General features: G+C 39.1%; 1 protein-coding gene across 4 annotated transcripts in view; it reads left to right on the plus strand.

Moving 5' to 3' along the window:
• oxr1a (oxidation resistance 1a) overlaps positions 1 to 21,686 on the plus strand; it is a 341,369-nt gene that overhangs the window by 233,022 nt on the left and 86,661 nt on the right. For all 4 annotated transcript variants that reach the window (XM_062063682.1, XM_062063681.1, XM_062063683.1 and 1 more), the window contains one exon: positions 10,929 to 11,011. In XM_062063682.1, the coding sequence (XP_061919666.1) occupies positions 10,929 to 11,011 (83 nt within the window). The remainder of the gene's footprint in view (positions 1 to 10,928; positions 11,012 to 21,686) is intronic.

Consider the following 21,686-nt stretch of genomic DNA (forward strand, 5'->3'; position numbering starts at 1 on the left):
AAAATCAATACAGTAGCATGTAGTACAAACAACTACAGTAGTTTTATTGTGTAGAATTTACTTTGGAGAGCAAACTTTTGCATTCTCCGCCCAGTGTTGCCAAGTCTGCGTATTATCCCCTTCTTATGAGCTAGTTATTTTCATAGAACTGTTGTGTGTTTTTCTTGTGGCATCTGGCAACACTTTGTCCGACATCTTTAAATGACGGACCGGAGAAGTCACTTCTGGGACGACAACACAACAAGCGATTTTTTTGTCAATCCAAGCTATTGCTTGACTATCCAGTTTGTTGAGTCAGGTCTAGACTGAGCAAAGTGATACGCAGCTTCTGCAGCTTCTCAGTATTTTTATGCATGAATGTTCGTTATTTGGCCGCATGGCCAGAGGCTTGCTGTAGCTTTTGTGATGCAGACTGACTCCGCAGTAAGGCTCAATAACAGGTAGGACATACTAAATTTTGTTTGTCTGATTTGGCCGTCCGTTTCTTCTCATTTGCACTAACTTTGTTTTAGTTCTGATTGTTTGAGGGAAGGATGTCGAGCTTGAGAGGCGATCAAACGCACACGTCAACCGTCTTAATCAAAACTTTTGTTTGTTTCTTGATTAAAAGAAGCAGACACAGCAGTGTGTAACAATATAAGGCTGAAACGACGCGTCGACGTAGTCGACGTCATCGGTTACGTAAATACGTCGACGCCGTTTTTGTGCGTCGACGCGTCGCATAATGACGTCACACTACCGTCATGGCGAAGCGCAAAGCAGACGATCAAAGAAGACGATGCGAGCGGTGCGAGCGAGGGGGGAAAAGTATGCCAAAAGTGGTCAAAAGTGTGGGAGTATTTCAATAAACGGCCTAATAATGTTGTTGTATGCACACTGTGTCGAGCGGAAATGGCCTATCATAGCAGCACAACGGCTATGAACGAACATTTGAAAAGAAAACCATCAACTAGTCAATCGTCCGCGCGAGCATACGTTGTCATCATTACACAAAAACATGAATGTGTCATTTGTATCTGCTAGGGGTGTAACGGTACGTGTTTTGTATTGAACCGTTTCGGTACGGGGCTTTCGGTTCGGTACGGGGGTGTACCGAACGAGTTCCTAAGCTGAAGCTAAAGTCTTAACAAGCTGCTTTGCTCCGTCTGCCTCTGTCTCAGCACGCAGCATTGTCCCACCCACACAACCATCTGATTGGTACACACGCAGCATTGTCCCACCCACACAACCATCTGATTGGTACACATGAAGCATTACCAGCCAATCAGCAGTGTGTATTCAGAGCGCATGTAGTCAGCGCTTCAGCGTGGAGCAGATAGGTGTTTAGCAGGTGAGCATCAGGCAGCAGACTCTCCCCAAATGATAATAAACACCTCCCAGTCAACTACTAGTAACATCACTATGAGCCCGTTGACCTTCTAGAAACTTAAACTGCAGCTCAGCTCACTCGCAATCCTGGCTTGAGGTGAAGGCTAATTAGCTCTCAGTTCCAGCCACATCGACCCCTTCTGAGCGCCTATTTTCAGCTGCTGGGAATATTGTAAACAAGAAAAGAACCAAAGCATGTAGACATGCTAACCTTTCTTCATTTCAACTGTTAGACACTCACTGGAATGAGTAGAATTGGTTATTGTGTACTGTGTTGGACTGGATGTTTATTTTGCACATTTTAAAAGCAATATTTAATGTTTACAGTGCTCCAGAATATTTAGATTGGCACTTTTTTGTATTGAATGTTTATCTTTATTTTTGCACATTTTAGCAAATAAGCAATACTTTAACTTTTGTTGAAATGTTTACACTGTTACAGAATATTTCGTTTTGCACTTTTTTGTATTGGATGTTTATCTTTATTTTTGCACATTTTAAAGCAAAATAAGCAATACTTTTACTTTTGAAATGCTTATACTATTGCAGAATATTAAGATTTGCACTGGATGTTGACTTTTATATTTGCACATTAAAAAGCAAATAAGCTACTTTTAATTTTGTTAAATATTAAAAGTTTTAAATGTTTACATTGTTACAGAATATTTAGTCATGTTGTTGTCAATGTTGACTGAGTGGCCATACTTCTTTTTTTTTTGTAAATAAAAGCCATGCCTTTTGAAAAAACGGGCCTACATTTATTTTTTCATCTTCATTTTGAATAAAAAAATAATCGGCAAAAGGAAAAAATAATCTATAGATTAATCGAAAAAATAATCTATAGATTAACCGATTAATCGAAAAAAATAATCTATAGATTAATCGATAGAAAAATAATCGTTAGCTGCAGCCTTATAACAATATATTAACTCTCTATTGCTCAGTTTTGTTTGTTGTGTAAATTAGGCAGGAACAGCATCATGTAACAATATATTAACTCTTTATTACTCAAACGGCACAACCTTGTTACAAATATTACTTCAAACAACAGCCAAAAAGCTCGTAACTAAATACAATCATATATAAATCCAATAATATGTAAATGCATCGCTGTTAGGTAACACAATCAGCAATGTCAAAGTCCAGAGGCAGAAAGCATACTTTACCTATTTGTAAACTCTCTCTTTTATCTCACTATTAGGAAAATGCAAGTTTAACAAACCACTAGAGTTCTGTTTGCAGACCACTTGCATTTTACAGGAATTCACAGCAAAATGAATGTTTAAAGGGGACCTACAGTATGATGATGTTCCTCTTTTCTGACTTGTTAATGCTGTTACAATGTTGGATACTGGTGTTAAACAATGCCAATACGTCAAATCATTAGGTTCAACCATTTGAACGTCAACTTGCACGCAGTTTTGGATGCATCTGAATGAGTTTTTTTTTTAACCATGGGCCATTTGTGATGTCACAGATTGACGGACGTACAGATTGCGCCTCCTCCCCCTCTGCTTAGCCAAGACTGCTTCTCTCAGCCTCCTTTGTTATTCCGTTTTGTTTCAAGCCCTCCCGCCTGCTCTGATGTCTATAAAATAAAAACTTTTGTGTTTATTTGTCCACAACATTTTACACGGGACTGTTTTGTCAAGATGGGCCAGTACAAACTTGGATTAAACACTAAACTCTGACGAAAAAGACAGCGCCCTTGTGACTTTACAACCTGGTTTGGAGGACCACCAGAAAGATGTTAGTATAAAGTACTATTTTCATCTAATCTTGGCACGTGCACGTTAACACATAAGTACGACATGCAGTGAGATAAATGCTGCTAAATGCAGCTTTTTTTAATGCGGTGATTAAAATTATAATTATCATACTTTTGGAGAGGGTGGTGTGTGGCGCGTCTCATTTGCAATCTAAAGGTAACGCCTCTTCACATAAACCATTGGCAGACATATTCAGCAAGTTGGTTATAACTTTGAATGTGGTGTGACATTTTTGCAACATTTACACCAAAAGTATATCCAGGACATATTATCTAGACCAGTGGTTCTTAACCTGGGTTCGATCGAACCCTAGGGGTTCGGTGAGTCGGGCTCAGGGGTTCAGCGGAGGTCAACACACACCCGACTCATCGTGTAAATAAAAACTTGTCCCTATCGGCGTATTACGGATACGGCAACAGCAAAAGTCAGACTGATTTGCAGGTGTGTAATTTGTTGTGAGTTTATGCACTGTGTTGGTTTTGTTCTTTGAACAAGGTGATGTTCATGCACAGTTCATTTTGTGCACCAGTAAAAAAACATGGTAACACTTTAGTATGGGGAACATATTTACCATTAATTAGTTGCTTATTGACATGCAAATTAGTAACATATTGGCTCTTAACTAGTCATTATTAAGTACTTATTAATGCCTTACTTGGCATGGCCTTATTGTAAGCCTAACCCTCTAACCCTGGCCCTAATCCTCTAACCTAACCCTAACCAAATAACTCTAAATTAAGTCTTTGTTACTTAGAATATGTTCCCCTAGAGTCCAAAAAACTGTAAATTAAGTCTTTGTTAATTAGAATATGTTCCCCATACTAAAGTGTTACCAAAAACATAACTTTGTCTTGAATTTGAAAAAAACCCAAAACATTTTATTTTTTACTAAAGAAGGGTTCGGTGTATGTCCATATGAAATTGGTGGGGTTCGGTACCTCCAACAAGGTTAAGAACCACTGATCTAGACCAAAAGGAAGTGTGTTAAATGTAGATTAAAATCATCATAGGTCCCCCCTATAAGGCCTGAATTCTAAAAACAGTGAATCTAGGAAACATGTCAGTCTTAACCATTCCTACTACAGTACCTGTGGTGGAGAGCTTTTGACTTACCAACCAACTGTTCAGGTTTTTTCTAATAATAACAGCTGGGGTGCGGGCTACTTAATCAACAGGCAGGAACAACAAGGGAGCAGAAGGAAATCTGCTGCTTGTGTATTCTATCAGACCAGGAGGGAATGTTAGTCACGTAGTTGTTGACTCTCATGTTCCCTGCCAGCTTCAGTTTGTCATTGCTATGAACAAAATGCGGGAACTGTAAATTTAGCAACAACAGTGATTAATCCCTAGCAGATTGATAATCAAGATTACTGAAATTAGAGAATGAAAGAATATTCTTGGTTAATAAATGATTCCACTGTTATGTTTATCAGATGAATACATGCTGCATACTTTTTGTAAGTTGTTTACAAAGCCACAGCGAGCGCACATATTGGTAGCCTTTTTGTTTACCTGACACACAGTCACTCCTTTCATTGTCCGTGCAAGTCACGTACTGTTGTTTGCTCCTCTTACACTTGACCCTGTGTTATTGTAATTGAGGCCATTACCGAGCTAAGTAAAATGTTATTTATGGGGGAAATAGCCAGTGTTGTGGTAACTGGTGTTTTACCTGGATGAGCAGCAAATTGTTATTTTCCACTATACTGCTGAGAGAAAAACAGAGTTTTCTATTCTTTTCTCTTGATTGGCCAAGACCACAAGCTTGTTTCTGCATGCATTTCTGGTCCCTCCACCTCTGTTTTCTCAATGCATGACAAGAAATATATCAGGGGTTTGGAGGGAGGGAAACAATGTATATCTGCAGAAGACAAATCATAGCTGGAATTCACTACACCTCACTATTGACAAGACCTTGCTTGACTGAAAATCAAAATTCCAATAAATCCCTGAGTGTTGACGGATCACAAGAAACAAACAAGCTGTGTTTTTTGAATTGAGGAATGGTTAAAAGGTGGTCTTATAATATACTACACAGGCTACTAGAGTCTATTGAGTGAGATTGATTGTGTGATTCAGTTGTGTAAAAAAATTGCCCCACTGTATGTTGAGCTCTGGTTGTAAAAGAACACATTTTTAGTACAAAATCCAAAACCAAAACCAGTTAAGTTGGCACGTTGTGTAAATGGTAATTAAAAACAGAATACAATGATTTGCAAATCCTTTTCAACTTGTATTCAATTGAATAGACTGAATATTTTGAAAGACAATTGAAAGACAAGATATTTAATGTTCGAACTGAGAAACTTTTTTTTTTTTTGCAAATAATCATTAACTTAGAATTTAATGGCAGCAACACATTGCAAAAGAGTTGGCACAGGGCCATTTTTACCACTGTGTTACATGGCCTTTCCTTTTAACAACACTCAGTAAACGTTTGGGAACTGAGGAGACCAATTTTTGGAGCTTTCAAGGTGGAATTATTTCCCATTCTTGCTTGATGTACAGGTTAAGTTGTTCAACAGTCCAGGGTCTCTGTTGTGGTATTTTAGGCTTCATAATGCGCCACACATTTTCAATGGGAGACAGGTCTGGACTACAGGCAGGCCAGTCTAGTGCCCGCACTCTTTTACTATGAAGCCACGCTGTTGTAACACGTGGCTTGGCATTGTCTTGCTGAAATAAGCAGGGGGTGTCCATGATACCGTTGCTTGGATGGCAACATATGTTGCTCCAAAACCTGTATGTACCTTTCAGCATTAATGGTGCCTTCACAGATGTGAAAGTTACCCATGCGTTGGGCACTAATACACCCCCATACCATCACAGATGCTGGCTTTTGAACTTTGCGCCTATAAAAATCTGGATGGTTCTTTTCCTCTTTGTTCCGGAGGACACGACGTCCACAGTATCCAAAAACTATTTGAAATGCGGATTCGTCAGATCACAGAACACTTTTCCACTTTGCATCAGTCCATCTTAGATGAGCTTGGGCCCAGCGAAGCGTTTCTGGGTGTTTTAGATAAATGGCTTTCGCTTTGCATTGTAGAGTTTTAACTTGCACTTACAGATGTAACGACGAACTGTAGTTACTGACAGTGGTTTTCTGAAGTGTTCCTGAGCCCATGTGGTGATATCCTTTACACACTGATGTCGCTTTTTGATGCAGTATCGCCTGAGGGATCAAAGGTCACAGGCATTCAATGTTGTTTTTCAGCCTTGCTGCTTATGTGCAGTGATTTCTCCAGATTCTCTGAACCTCTTGATATTACGGACCGTAGATGGTGAAATCCCTAAATTCCTTGCAATAGCTCGTTGAGAAATGTTGTTCTTAAACAATTTGGTCACGCATTTGTTTACAAAGTGGTGACCCTCGCCCCATCCTTGTTCGTGAATGACTGAGCATTTCATGAAAGCTGCTTTTAATCCCAATCATGGCACCCCCCTTTTCCCAATTAGTCTGTTCACCTGTGAGATGTTCCAAATGAGTGTTTGATAAGCATTACTAAACTCTGTCTTTTTTCCACTTGTGCCATCTTTTTTTAAACATGTTGCAGGCATCATATTCCAAATGAGCTAATATTTGCAAAAAATAACAAAGTTTTCCAGTTCGAACATTAAGTATTTTGTCTTTGCAGTCTATTCAATTGAATACAGGTTGAAAAGGATTTGCAAATCATTGTATTCTGTTTTTATTTACGATTTACACAACGGGCCAACTTCACTGGTTTTGGGTTTTGTTCTTGTACTGTCAATGACATATACTATTTGAGGTATGTCAGAAAAGTTCCAGAGTTAGTGTCACAACGGATGCTCTTCAAATCCAAACTACAACCTTTCCCTATTCATTTTAATCAATCTGCAGTCCAACACACTTTCCAAGTCTTCTCTGTCATGCACTGCTGAAAAAGTTATTCCAGGATCCTCAGCAGCCCTGAGAGGTGCTAGTTTTGGAAGGACAACTTGGAGCTGCTTCACCCACATCCACTACATACTTCATTTTATCAAGGGGACTTTGTTTTGAAAACATCAATATGGCCATAATGACAGAGCTGCTGAGGTTTCTGGAAGAATCCTTCTAATAGTTCATGAAGGCATCGCAGAGAGGACTGAGAAAGTGCAACAGACTCCTGAGAGATTACTTCCAAGGGGGAAAACATGAAATATGTATTTTGTGACACAAGTCCTAGAACTTATATGATTCTTATAATACGCGTTCCTGACAACAACATGTCAAAAATCACTGTTTAAATAGCATTCAAATTGTGTATTGCATTTTTGCCTCCTGAAATATCCAGTGAGAATGATGCCAACATGTTGATGGTTAGGAAAAAGATAAAACATGCTGAAGGGCATTTAAATGATGTAATGTCTGCACCCTTGCTTGAATATCAACATCACCAGAGGTTCATTCTTTAAAATCAAGAAAGCACGTTGTGGAACTATGTGCATCTCTAAAAGCTTGAATATTTAAATGACAGTGTCACGTATGTTTTTGTTACCAACTCCGATCGTATCCCACAGTATCATCTTCACAAAGATAAAATGCTTCCTAAAGCAAGAGTTCTTAACCTTTTTGACGTTGGGGCCCAACTTTTCCATTACAGAGAGGCCAGGGGACACATCCAATCTTATCACTGAATTAGTAATCTTACTCTAGATTTTAAGCGATATATATATATAGATATAGATATATCTACCCTTACCTACTTACAGTTCAACAGCATAAACATTGTCAAATAATATGAAACTCTGTGTTAATCACAAACATGGCCGTAAAGGGACGGCGTAGCGAAGTTGGTAGAGTGGCTGTGCCAGCAATCGGAGTGTTGCTGGTTACTGGGGTTCAATCCCCACCTTCTACCTTCCTAGTCACGTCCGTTGTGTCCTTGGGCAAGACACTTCACCCCTTGCCTCTGATGGCTGCTGGTTAGCGCCTTGCATGGCAGCTCCCGCCATCAGTGTGTGAATGTGTGTGTGAATGGGTAAATGTGGAAATACTGTCAAAGCGCTTTGAGTACCTTGAAGGTAGAAAAGCGCTATACAAGTATAACCCATTTATCATTTATAACTATGATTGACGACATGTAGGTCATGCCCTCAGTCCTTTTTTTAATTGACAAAAAGATGATATGACTGACTGCAAATGTACTTTGTGTAGCACATTGTGTGCGCTGTACAACATCATGCGGTAGATGATACGATCTTCGTCATGCACAGCCTGCTACAACTTAACAACATAACGCAATGAAGTCCACTTTTACTTTAAACATTATCCAATCTGAAATGTGCTATCAACATAAAATTAGCATTAAATCATACTGACCTAACTGTTTGTTTCACATGAATAACATTAATGTGAAACACTGTCGTTATGATAACGTTGTCGTGTCAGTCAGGTGCCGCTCCACCCTAAATGAGGAACAAGCACTCTGCGTAGGGCTTTGCGATCAGTGGGGGGGTGTATTTTGCGTGAAGAAGCACAATTCTTGAATAACAAGGCGCTTTATATAAAATTTTACCCCAAACATATTCCTGGCCACGTCATGCTGTGACACTAATCAGATTATGTAGACAAATTTTCAGCCTTCACTTCCGTTGGCTCCGTGGCATTAGTACTTGCTCTGCATAGCAGAAGGTCTTGAGTTCGAATCCCAGTTGTGGCAGAAATTTTGGTATGGTTTTTAAACTTGTTTTAATGATGTTAAAATTGTTTAATACGCTATACTACAGCATATCAATAAAAAATTGGACTGTTAAGAAATCATGCTGAATGTCAAAGATGTTAAATAATATAACACGTGATAGTTCTACCTCAATGAAAGCTTTTGTTTTTATATGGTACTGGGATACCCATGATTTCAGCCTTTAAAAGCTTCTCTTGGAATTTGGTATTTGTCAAATCCTAGTTACGGCCATGATCACAAAGATTATTATCAAGGCTTAGGTCGGGCTAATTACAAAAATAAATACTATTCAAATATAATGCAAAAGAAGGCACTCAAAAAACTGATTCAAAATAATAACATTTAATTATGCAGTGCTAAAATAAATACATTCTAACCGAATTAATATTAAATAATAATGTGTTTCTGAAATAAACTGTCAATAAAATTAAAGTGCAAATGAAAATACAGCTTCACCGCTTTAGTCATAATTGTTGCCCTTAAGAAACTTTTCTATGACTTTAGCTTTAGACTTCTTCTGTTAATTTGATATTGTCATTACTGCCACAAGTGGTAGAAACGTGTATTACAACTGAGGCCCATACAGATTTTTTGGCAGCCTAACAATTCAGCCCTAAGGTTAAGAAACACTGTCCTAAAGCATTTCTGATTTTCAGGGTTTTTCACTTTCTGTGAGGGTGTCCTAAGCCCCACAAATAGCAACAACGTTGGTATATGACTCATAGTTAGAGCTTTCTGAGAGGACCTATGGGTAATAAACAATTAAAGGACTATATTCGTCATGTGCACCACCAACAAAATACGAAATAGTAAGTCAAGCCGCCTGAGGTCACTCGGTCAATTAATATTAGAAAGAAAACATTTATTTACTAAAAAGTTTATATGTGTGATTTACGAACATACATTTACATCTTCACTGCCATAGCCTTATGTTTTATGTTCGATGTTTTAAGATTACTTTTGGGGGATTTTCTATCTGCATAAGTGTTTACCGGTAATAGTCTAAATAATATAGCAATCAATGGGTTCAGTTACAGAAATAGCTGGGAGCAATAAATCTTCAGTTATATCATTCTCAGCTTTTAATGGTAGCCATCCTGCATATTAGTACACAACTCATGGCTTCAATTCTTCGTTTTGTTTTTTTTGTATTTTAGATAAGCATGAAGCAATCTGCTCAATTCTGGAGTTATGCCTTTTATTATTAATAGTCAGGTCAAAAAATTATGTTTGCGGTTTGTGTATTAAAACAAATGATCTGTGATTGTGAATGAAGGTGGTATGAGACTATGTAGTTTGGTCGACACATAGCAGCCAACATTGGTACATTACATTACAGTATGTGCATGTTCATTGGTCCATTACACATGAAGTATTGTCACCACATAGAGGAAGTTAAGGATGTGAAAAACCATCACAAAGTCAACATACTGTACAATTTTAAGCTTATATGTTCATGCTTTATCAGCCCCAATCTTAGTTACTTTTATCTTACTTTTTTTTTTAATCTTCATTCCTCCGTTTTAGGATCCCTCTTACAAATTCCTAAAAAAACACCCATTTCAAGGAAATATAATAACCCTCATGTACCGCTTTTCCACAAAAAAACCTCTTGTTTTCTTACCAAAACAAGAAGCAGAACGGAATCCTTCCCTCGTAATCATCCATCCCACAATGCTCCCTCCTCATATTTGTCTTGAGTATTATCACTTCCCAACGTCTTTGTCCCTTGTCAGTCCTATCAGCATTCAGATGCCCTAATGGTGTTCAGGTTTGGCAGAGGCAGCAGTGGGAGGAAAGCAAGGTGAACTGTTTTCAACAGATGTCATTGCTCAACATGGTGATCTAGGCAGAGAACACAGAGAGGCAGAGGACAGCGTGAGGGAGCGTGCAAGAGCAGGAGCGTAGAAGTCGAGCTAGAAGCAAAGAGAGAGAGGGAGAGAAAGCTGTCCGGCGCTCACAGCTCACAGCTCACATCTCTGGCTGGCGAGCTCACTGTTGACGAATGAGCTGTCTACCCACGGGGCTGGGAAACGGCAGCTTGTGACAAGCTGGAGAGAGAGGAACATGAATGTAATGCGTACCTTGCCTCGCCTGCTTACAGATACTGGCCAGAAGAAGACCCCAGAGAAGAAGGATGGGAGGCGCATGTCGTTCCAGAGACCCAAAGGGACCATCGAATATTCTGTGAGTATACCACAAGAAGAAAACTCTGTGTAATGCCTCTTTCAAGTGTGTTTGACCGTCTTCAGCTTCCTTGCTGCTGCTCTGTGTGTACGTCTGCTGCCAGTGGTTGTGTCGCTCTGACTAGCTACGCAGCGGATGTTTGTGTGTTGCACCGTGTCTAACCATGCTTGCTAGCTCATTAGTGTAGGTGAGAAGCAATTCTAGTCTTCAGCCAGTGCTGCACGTGTACCTGATGCTGAGACTATATTTGTTTGTGTTTTTGTAAAGCATGAGAAGCAACTGTGTTTAAGATTAAGATTAAAGATTAAAGTACCAATGATTGTCACACACATCAGCTCCATGTTGCTCGCTGATATAGAAGGAGGTGATTTTTGATAATTCTGTATGTTTCTCTAGATAGAATAGAGGCAGACATGTAGGAACAATGATAACACATTTGTTTTTCCATTCTCTCCGTGCCACGTATTGGCTTCATTCCACCACACAGCTCGCTCCGCTCATGAATGACCTTCCAACTGCGTTGTCATTTCTATTGATTTAGCTGTTGTTTAGGAGACGAGTGAAGCAGCGGGGCCGGGTTGTTGGGCTGGTGGTGGGGTATTGTTCCACGAGTCTGCACTAAAAATGTAGCCTGTCTCTGCTTTGGCTTGTGTTCTTGAAATGACCCTCAAATGCAGCTGCAGTCAGACAGATTTTCCTCACCGCTCTCTGTGGCAACAGTGAGGAGTCGCATGCTGTGGCTCCGCTTGTTTTATATGACTGTCAGCTGAAGAAGGAAGCGAGCTAAAGCATGGTCTACTCCGGTTTATTTCCTCAAACTCTGCTCTTTCTGCTTCTGTTCATTCTTCCTGGGTGTACAGACTACAGGAAATAATGGGCATTTGCTGCCTTCTTCCGTCTCCGACATCAGCACCACGTCCCTAACCTGTCAGTCATTCCAGACCTTCTAATCGACATGGTCCATGTTTACCTTGCTAAGGATTGTACAACAGATTGTTGCTGCTAAATCAATATGTCATGGCCTCATGAGGAGTGGCACAAAAACATACAGGCTTATTAGTGATAAAACTAAATGTTACATTTGGCGTAAGAAAATTATTTACATATCTGAGCCATATACCAGCATTTTCATGTCAGCCGTCAATGTCACTCTTAATTTTCACATGTCCTTCCTTAATACCACCCTACCAGGTTGCTGATAGTGTGATAGATGGATTGAGCACTGCCAATAATTGTCTTGTAGCCTGACATACAGCAGTAAGCTGGAGGCCAGGAAAGTGTTAAAAGACATAACCAAGGCTCTTTGTGCCTTACCGCCTCGCCGACATTGTGAGGGACACGTGGTCGGCAGTGACAGTGATTGAGGTACACCTTTATCTTAAACTCATCTCCTGTGCCGAGAGACCGGACGGCTGCGTTTCCCTATTTTGCTTTCCGGCAGATAACTTTATAATCTATCTCCCAGCGTCTACAGGAAAATGGTGGGTTTCCTCCCATGCCTTCTTATCGATGCCATCTCCCTCCCCTCCCTCAACATCTACCTCACAGATGGGCTTCGTTCTCTACCCTTTTTCTTTTTCTTATTGAGAAATAACCTGAATAACTGCATCCCATCTGCCCGGACACTGATAACGACAGTCCATTCAGTCACGTCCACCAATTGGCTGACCTGTATCCAATTGAACAGCGATTGAAGTCTGTGGGAACAACGGAGATAGATGAGGAGACAGAAAGATGCAGATAGAAGGGCAAAGAGCAGATCATAGGTGAGCTACCCAAGGGAGGTTCTCACTGTAGCCATCGTATGGCAGAGAGGTCGGCCTCTCAAAGTCAAACTAAATGCAGCTCTGAAAGGAAGTGTATGTTACATCATTATGGACCCACTGTAGCTGCTTCAGACTTTGACGTTGGATGTGACTAGAATTGAATGTGCCTTGACTACCCGATGAATGTGGATAGGTTTGAAAGAAAATTGCAATTTGATGCACTAGGTTTGCGCCGTGTAGACGATATACTTAATAAATGACATAAATGATAAAAATAGGGCTTTTAATACTATTTTTACATCGTGATATTGTGATAATGCAAGTTGATGACATTTTAGCTGTGCCCCGCAAATTTGACAGTGACAATCGAATGACCCTTTCTTCAACGTAATGTAGCATCAACGCTAACGGCTGAATTTCCTCCACAGTGCAAAGCCACTTCTAAGTCCGCAATCCCTGCCTCCATAGTGGCAAATGAACTTTGTGTCTTACAGTATGGTTTATGGTTTGAGTTTATTTTAAACATTCATACAGTTACTATATGATACATATTTCCAGTTTCTCATAACAACATGTCAACAGATTAGATACAATTTGATTAAATACATAAATTGTAAAGTTTTCAATAAATAGTTAAAAAGGTTGTAATTAATGATGAATAAGATTATCTCATTTTCCAATAAATTAAAAAAATCATTTCAAGATTTTTCTTCCTTGTACTTTGTAAACACTGAGTTTTAAGTGAACAGTTTTGTAAACTGGATCATATCAGTACTTTGACTTAATCCGTTCCATAATTCAATTCCATTTACTGTCATACTAAAGGTTTTAAGTGTTGTACGTGCATACAAATGTTTAAAATTATATTTTTCTCTAAGGTCATATTTTTCCTCTTTCGTTGAGAATAATTGTTGTACATTTTGGGTAGCTGTGTATTGTTTGCTTTGTGCATAATTGTAGCTGTTTGCAAATGCACCAAATCATTGAATTTCAATATTTCCATCCATATTTTTAATTCAATAAATAAAGGGTTTACACATTTGTAGTGATGCTGGATGACTATTTGGCGTAAAAAAACAAGTTTATATCTGAATGAGTTCTTAAACGATATGAACATTTTATATAGTGAGTAAAAATTGCTTTAGCCTAACTGTTGTTTTTCAATCTTATTTGTCCATATCTCAGCAGCAAGGTATTGATGGAGGCTGGCCATTTTTTTCCATCTTAGGACCTCTCAGGAGTGTTTGTCTGCTAATTTGCTATGATAGGGCTTGGGAAACACAACAGTTGTCAACAAGTATGCGCCAGTCAGTATATTGTCATTTAATGTTTAGTTATTACTCAATAAAAATAATATATTTAGCTGATGTACCGTTTTTTGAGCTTTCCTTTGATACAGTGCCTATCCCTTACAATGTTATTACACTTCCTGCTTTCAATCAATCAATCGTTTAATGTTTACTTATATAGCCCTAAATCACGAGTGTCTCAAAGGGCTGCACAAGCCACAACGGCATCCTCGGCTCAGATCCCACATCAGGGCAAGAAAAAACTCAACCCAATGGGATAACAATGAGAAACCTTGGAGGGGACCGCAGATGTGGGTACTCCCCCGCCTCCTGGGCGACCGGTGTAATAGACGTCGAGTGGATTTAGCATAATATTGTGAGAGTCCAGTCCATAGTGGATCTAACATAACAGTGAGAGTCCAGTCCATTTGAGCAATGTATGTCGCTTAAAGCAGTGTTTTTCAACCTTTTCTGAGCCAAGGCACATTTTTTTCATTGAAAAAATCTCGAGGCACACCACGAGCAGAAAACATTCAAATATGAAACTCAGCAACCGATATTGACAATAAAAAGTTGTTCTCGCAATTGTTGGATATGAATTCAAACCATAACCAACCATGCATCAATATAGCTCTTGTCTCAAAGCAGGTGTACTGTAACGACCTGTCACATCACTCCATGACTTATTTGGAGTTTTTTGGTGTTTTCCTGTGTGTAGTGTTTTAGTTCTTGTCTTGCGCTCCTATTTTGTTGTTAATTGTCATGTCATGTACGTATGTACTTTGTGGACGCCGTCTGCTGCTCCACACGCTGTAAGTCTTTGCTGTCGTCCAGCAATCTGTTTTTGTTTACTTTGCAGCTAGTTCAGTTTTAGCTTCGTTTTGCATAGCCATTCCTAAGCTTCAATGCCTTTTCTTAGCAGCACTTGCCTTTTGTTTATTTTTGGTTTAAGCATTAGATACCTTTTTACCTGCACACTGCCTCCCGCTGTCGTCTGCACATTGTGATCACGACAAACCATGTTCCCGAAATCTACAAAGCAATTAGCTACCTGCTGCCACCTACTGATATGGAAGAGTATTACACGGTTACTCCGCCGATCTCTAGACAGCACGGACACTCAACAACGGCACATTTGAGGATTATAATTACTGGTTTGCAAAAAATATTTTTAACCCAAACCCAATTAGGTTAAATTACATAATCTCCCACGGCACACCAGACAATATCTCACGGTACACTAGTGTGCCGCTGCACAGTGGTTGAAAAACACTGGCTTAAAGTATCATTGTGTCATGTATCTCTTAAGAAAACACAAGTTGGACCAGATTTGACTTGATGTGCCTGGGTGCTGCAATCACAGCCTGGCTGCTTCTTAAATTAATGGCTTGATTGCAGATAGGAATAATTGAGTGTAGTTTTTAAAACAAACATGTTAGCGTTTGAATGGACATCGTCTCCTTGCTGTCATTTGATTGCTTTTTCTTTTGTGTGCCTATATTTGTGCTGGTAATTCAGTTAGAGGACTATCAAAGCTCATACAGGTCTTTTATCTGACACAAGGAGAAATCCATGAAGGAATCCCCTTGAAAGAAAAATGACACAATGTTGTGACTTATAGAGGCTCTAAAAGTAGACCTGCGTGTAAACGGCAAGGGTGTCGTTGCACAAGAGGCCCATACCATTCAGGCAGTAAAGACAAAGTCACCATGGCAACTGTCACACCAATCTTGGGATTCATCCATCATGAAATTAAGAGCAATAGCTCGCTGCTTAGATATAGCATTATGGGTGATTAAACTTTATATTTAGTTTTATTTCAAGCTTGATTCACTGATTGTTGATTATGGTTTTACCCTTGCTCTCCTTGCTCTGATATTCCAACTTAATGTTTCTACTCAGATGCCAAAAGTCTTAAATTGAGCCATTAGTCTTTGACATAGTAGCCAACTGCCCTTTTTGAATCCATCTCCTTAACCTTCAAGTAACGTGACCATTCGCTAAGTGTCAGTCATTCTTAAGATGGCTTCCACAACCTTTCTCTACCCTTCTGTCTGAGGAATAGATGGCACCATGCAGTAAGTTTAATTATTCATTACCGGTTTTAGATGAACAATGGCTATTATCGATCCAGAGTATTAAAAAAAAACAGTATGGTCCTGCTGTCATTGAATGCTGTGATCATGAATGTGTTATTGCCTGCTTTTGCCCCCGTCCTATTCTCTTCTGTTAACATATCAGTAACAGGTCTGTGTCAAGTTTATCACCCTTCCCACTTAATAACCGAGTTAGCATAGCTAAAGTGCAATCAGGGGCTCAATCTTTAAGTGTTGTTGCGATACCATCCATGCCACATTTGCTATCATATGAGCTATGCAGCCAGTTTGGTTGTGAATATGTCAAGCCTTCGTTTCCAAAGCCAAAGGAAAATGGAAATACTAATTGCCCGACTTATTGATTTTTTACCTCCGCATTATGACTTAACCGGACACCAGAGATTTGTTTGAAACAATATACTAGTAAACCAATTTTAAATGTCCTTTAAGGGTTAACTTAGGTTTGCATTAGTCTTGTGCTGTGCACAAAGAAGCAGTAAAGCTAAAAATAAACAGTTCATGGATGAGCCGGAAGCAAATAGTGCCGAGGGAGAATGGAATCGATGCTGTGTTGAAGCTGCCTAGATGAAACACTTGGACACTGTAGGCACCCTGCTGATCGTTAGCCCTTTATTAACCTCACTAAAAGACACGTTTGTCCTTGAAAAGAAAACCCAAAATTTCAGTTTTTTACCAAGTGCACAGATGTAATCTTTATTTGCTGTTTGTGTCACTATTTCATAGACTACATGTTGTATTACATATTCCATAATCCACAAAAAGTTGTATTTCTTTTTGATCATTTTTAAGTATGTATTTTGGTGGATGTAGAAGTAGATAAATGTCAATGTTTATTTTACTTAGCTTCATGTTATTTGTCTTATTTACACGACAGAATGTAATTACATGGATGCGCCTTGGCAGTCTCTCATTGCACCTTTTTCTTGAAATTCATTTATTTGCTTAAATATATTGGGGGAAATACACATTTTTGATTGCAAGATGCTGCATTGAGCAGTTAAATAAAAATGTTATTCATGCAATTCAAAGGGGACTTATTATGATTTTAATCTACATTTAAAACACTTCCTTGTGGTCTGAATAATATGTAATGGATAAGCTTTTGTGTACATTTTGCTCCACAGTCACTTATAAACCCCGTTTTCGAGTCTGTCTGCAAGATGTTTGATTTTGGAGGCGTTCCCAGGTTGCAAATTGAACCACGTCCCACCATCTCCAAAAGTATCATCAGTTATCTTTTGAAAATATACATTCTTTAAATCTATGTCTTAAAGGCCTACTGAAACCCACTACTACCGACCACGCAGTCTGATAGTTTATATATCAATGATGAAATCTTAACATTGCAACACATGCCAATATGGCCGGGTTAGCTTACTAAAGTGCAATTTTAAATTTCGCGCAAAATATCCTGCTGAAAACGTCTCGGTATGATGACGCCTGCGCGTGACGTCACGGATTGTAGAGGACATTTTGGGACAGCATTGTGGCCAGCTATTAAAGGCCTACTGAAATGCGATTTTCTTATTTAAACGGGGATAGCAGGTCCATTCTATGTGTCATACTTGATCATTTCGCAATATTGCCATATTTTTGCTGAAAGGATTTAGTAGAGAACATCGACGATAAAGTTTGCAACTTTTGGTCGCTGATAAAAAAGCCTTGCCTGTACCGGAAGTAGCAGACGATATGCGCGTGACGTCACCGGTTGTGGAGCTCCTCACATCTGCACATTGTTTACAATCATGGCCACCAGCAGCGAGAGCGATTCGGACCGAGAAAGCGACATTTCCCCATTAATTTGAGCGAGGATGAAAGATTTGTGGATGAGGAAAGTGAGAGTGAAGGACTAGAGGGCAGTGGAAGCGATTCAGATAGGGAAGATGCTTTGAGAGGCGGGTGGGACCTGATATTCAGCTGGGAATGACTAAAACAGTAAATAAACACAAGACATATATATACTCTATTAGCCACAACACAACCAGGCTTATATTTAATATGCCACAAATTAATCCCGCATAACAAACACCTGCTCCTCCCGTCCATATAACCCGCCAATAAAAATCAAGCACCCGCACAACACACTCAATCCCACAGCCCAAAGTACCGTTCACCTCCCCAAAGTTCATACAGCACATATATTTCCCCAAAGTCCCCAAAGTTACGTACGTGACATGCACATAGCGGCACGCACGTACGGGCAAGCGATCAAATTAAGGCTGAAACGACGCGTCGACGTAGTCGACGTCATCGGTTACGTAAATACGCACAAAAACGGCGTCGACGTGTCGCATATTTACGTCACACCACCGTCATGGCGGAGCGCAAAGCAGACGATGCGAGCGGTGTGAGCGAGGGGAAAAAAGCACGCCAAAAGTCGTCAAAAGTGTGGGAGTATTTCAATAAACGGCCTAATAATGTTGTTGTATGCACACTGTGTCGAGCGGAAATGGCCTATCATAGCAGCACAACGGCTATGAACGAACATTTGAAAAGAAAACAGCCGACAGCGTTCTTGCCATCACCATCAACTAGTCAATCGTCCGCGTGAGTATACGTTGTCATCATAACACAAAAACAAGAATGTGTCATTTGTATCTGCGTTGTAAATTCATAAACTAAAGCACCGTTTCGCTCTGAGAGGCGCGTTTGGCGTGCCTGTTCAGTGTTTACAAAGACGCGCTCCTCTTTAACGCTAACGTTAATTAGTTGTGCAAATACCTTTTACAACATTAACAGTTACATATACTATGTACAAACGAACCATTAACTTTCACTTTAATCATACTATCATCATCATCATCATCATCGGTCTTACCTCTCAGTTCCAGCCACATCGACCCCTCTGAGCGCTGTCATGCCAAATTTCTTCCCCCCTACAAAAACCTCCCCCCCTCCCCATTTACTTACTGTTATTCATTTCCGCATTTGTCCACGAGTCAAATGTGCATTCAGTCAGGAACGTCCTCATGTTAATTTGTCCGATTAATACAGACGTTTTGTTAACGCTATATTATAAATAAAAAATAAAAAATTTTTAAAAAATTTTACAAACACAAGCTATGGGATGACGTGACCGGAAGTAAATGGGGGGGGTATTTGTAGGGGGGAAGAAATTTGGCGTGACAGCGCCTATTTTCAGCTGCTGGGAATATTGTAAACAAGAAAAGAACCTGCCTCACCCCAGAGCATGTAGACATGCTAACCTTTCTTCATTACAACTGTTAGTCACTCACTGGAATGAGTAGAATTGGTTATTGTGTACTGTGTTGGACTGGATATTTATTTTGCACATTTTAAAAGCAATACTTAATGTTTACAGTGCTCCAGAATATTTAGATTGGCACTTTTTTGTGCTGGATGTTTATCTTTATTTTTGCACATTTTAAAGCAAAATAAGCAATACTTTTACTTTTGTTGAAATGTTTACACTGTTACAGAATATTTCGTTTTGCACTTTTTTGTATTGGATGTTTATCTTTATTTTTGCACATTTTAGCAAATAAGCAATACTTTTACTTTTGTTGAAATGTTTACACTGTTGTTACAGGATATTTTGTTTTGCACTTTTTTGTATTGGATGTTTATCTTTATTTTTGCACATTTTAAAGCAAAATAAGCAATACTTTTACTTTTGAAATGCTTATATTATTGCACATTATTAAGATATGCACTGGATGTTTACTTTTATATTTGCACATTAAAAAGCAAATAAGCTACTTTTAATTTTGTTAAATGTTAAAAGTTTTAAATGTTTACATTGTTACAGAATATTTTGTCATGTTGTTGTCAATGTTGACTGAGTGGCCATACTTTTTTTTTTTTTAAATAAAAGCCATGCCTTTTGAAAAAACTGGCCTACATTTATTTTTTCATCTTCATTTTAAATAAAAAAAATAATCGGTAAAAGGAAAAATAATCTATAGGCAAGGCAAGGCAAGGCAACTTTATTTGTATAGCGCTTTTCATACACAAGGCAGACTCAAAGTGCTTCACAGACAACAAAGTGAAATGAAAGAAAATAAAAGCAAAATTAAAATGCAGACAATAAAAATAAAAACAGTGCAGACGCTAAAAGTCAAAAGATCAAAAGATCTAGCCGAAAGCTAAGGTGAACATAAAAGTCTTCAGTCTAGTTTTAAAAGTAGTGAGAGTTGGGGAGAGTCTGACATCTTCAGGAAGTTTATTCCAGCTATGTGTTGCATAGTGACTGAATGATGATCTCCCTTGATTTGAGTTTACTCTTGGAACCGCTAACAGATTGGTCTCAGAAGATCTTAGTGATCTAGAGGGCGTATATAGTGGGAGCATATCAGTGATATACTTGGGCCCTAGACCATGTAGTGATTTATATGTGAGCAGGAGGATTTTGAAATCTATTCTCTGATGTACAGGGAGCCAATGTAAGGATTTAAGAATTGGTGTAATGTGCTCACATTTTTTGGTCTTTGTTAGAACTCTAGCAGCAGCGTTCTGAACAAGCTGTAGCTGCCTGACAGTTTTTTTGGGAAGACCTGCAAGGAGACCATTACAATAGTCTAGCCTACTGGTAATAAAGGCATGTACAAGTTTTTCTAAGTCTTGAGCTGACATGAGCCCTCTAAGTCTTTTTACATTTTTGAGGTGATAGTAGGCCGATTTTGTTACTGATTTGATGTGACTGTCGAAATGTAAATCAGAATCTAAAATAACCCCAAGATTTCTGGCTTTATTTGAGGTTTTCAGGGACAGTGATTGAAGGTGTTGGATGACTTTAAACCTTTCTTTTTTAGCACCAAAAACAATTATCTCAGTTTTATCTTCATTTAGTTGTAGGAAATTTTGGCACATCCAGTGTTTGACTTGCTCAATGCACTGGCACAGAAGATCTATGGGGCGATAGTCATTTGGTGATAGCGCTACATAGATTTGGGTGTCATCGGCATAGCAATGATGGTCAATGTTATTATTTTGCATGATTTGTCCTAGTGGGAGCATATAGATGTTAAATAAAGTCGGCCCCAAGATTGAACCTTGGGGGACTCCACACGTTACGTTGGTTGGTTCTGATACAAAGTCACCAATGGAAACAAAATAGTTCCTATCTTGTAGATATGACTTGAACCAGCTTAAAACTGTGCCTGAGATCCCCACCCAGTTTTCCAACCTGTCCAAAAGTATTGAGTGGTCGACAGTGTCAAATGCAGCACTGAGGTCCAAAAGCATTAATACTGAAGTTTTGCCAGAGTCTGTGTTTAGACGGATGTCATTTATAACTTTAAGAAGGGCCGTCTCTGTACTATGAAGAGGTCGAAATCCTGACTGGAAGTTGTTGTGGCAGCCAGTAGAAGCCAAGAAGTGATTTAGTTGTTGGAGGACAACTTTCTCAATTATTTTACTTATGAATGGTAGATTTGAAATTGGTCTGTAGTTGTTGATAACAGAGGCATCTAGGCTCTGCTTTTATAGATTAATCGGAATTTTTTTTTATAGATTAATCGAAAAAAATAATCTATAGATTAAT

Source organism: Entelurus aequoreus, linkage group LG11 (genome assembly GCF_033978785.1).
Source record: "Entelurus aequoreus isolate RoL-2023_Sb linkage group LG11, RoL_Eaeq_v1.1, whole genome shotgun sequence".
Lineage (NCBI taxonomy): Eukaryota > Metazoa > Chordata > Actinopteri > Syngnathiformes > Syngnathidae > Entelurus > Entelurus aequoreus.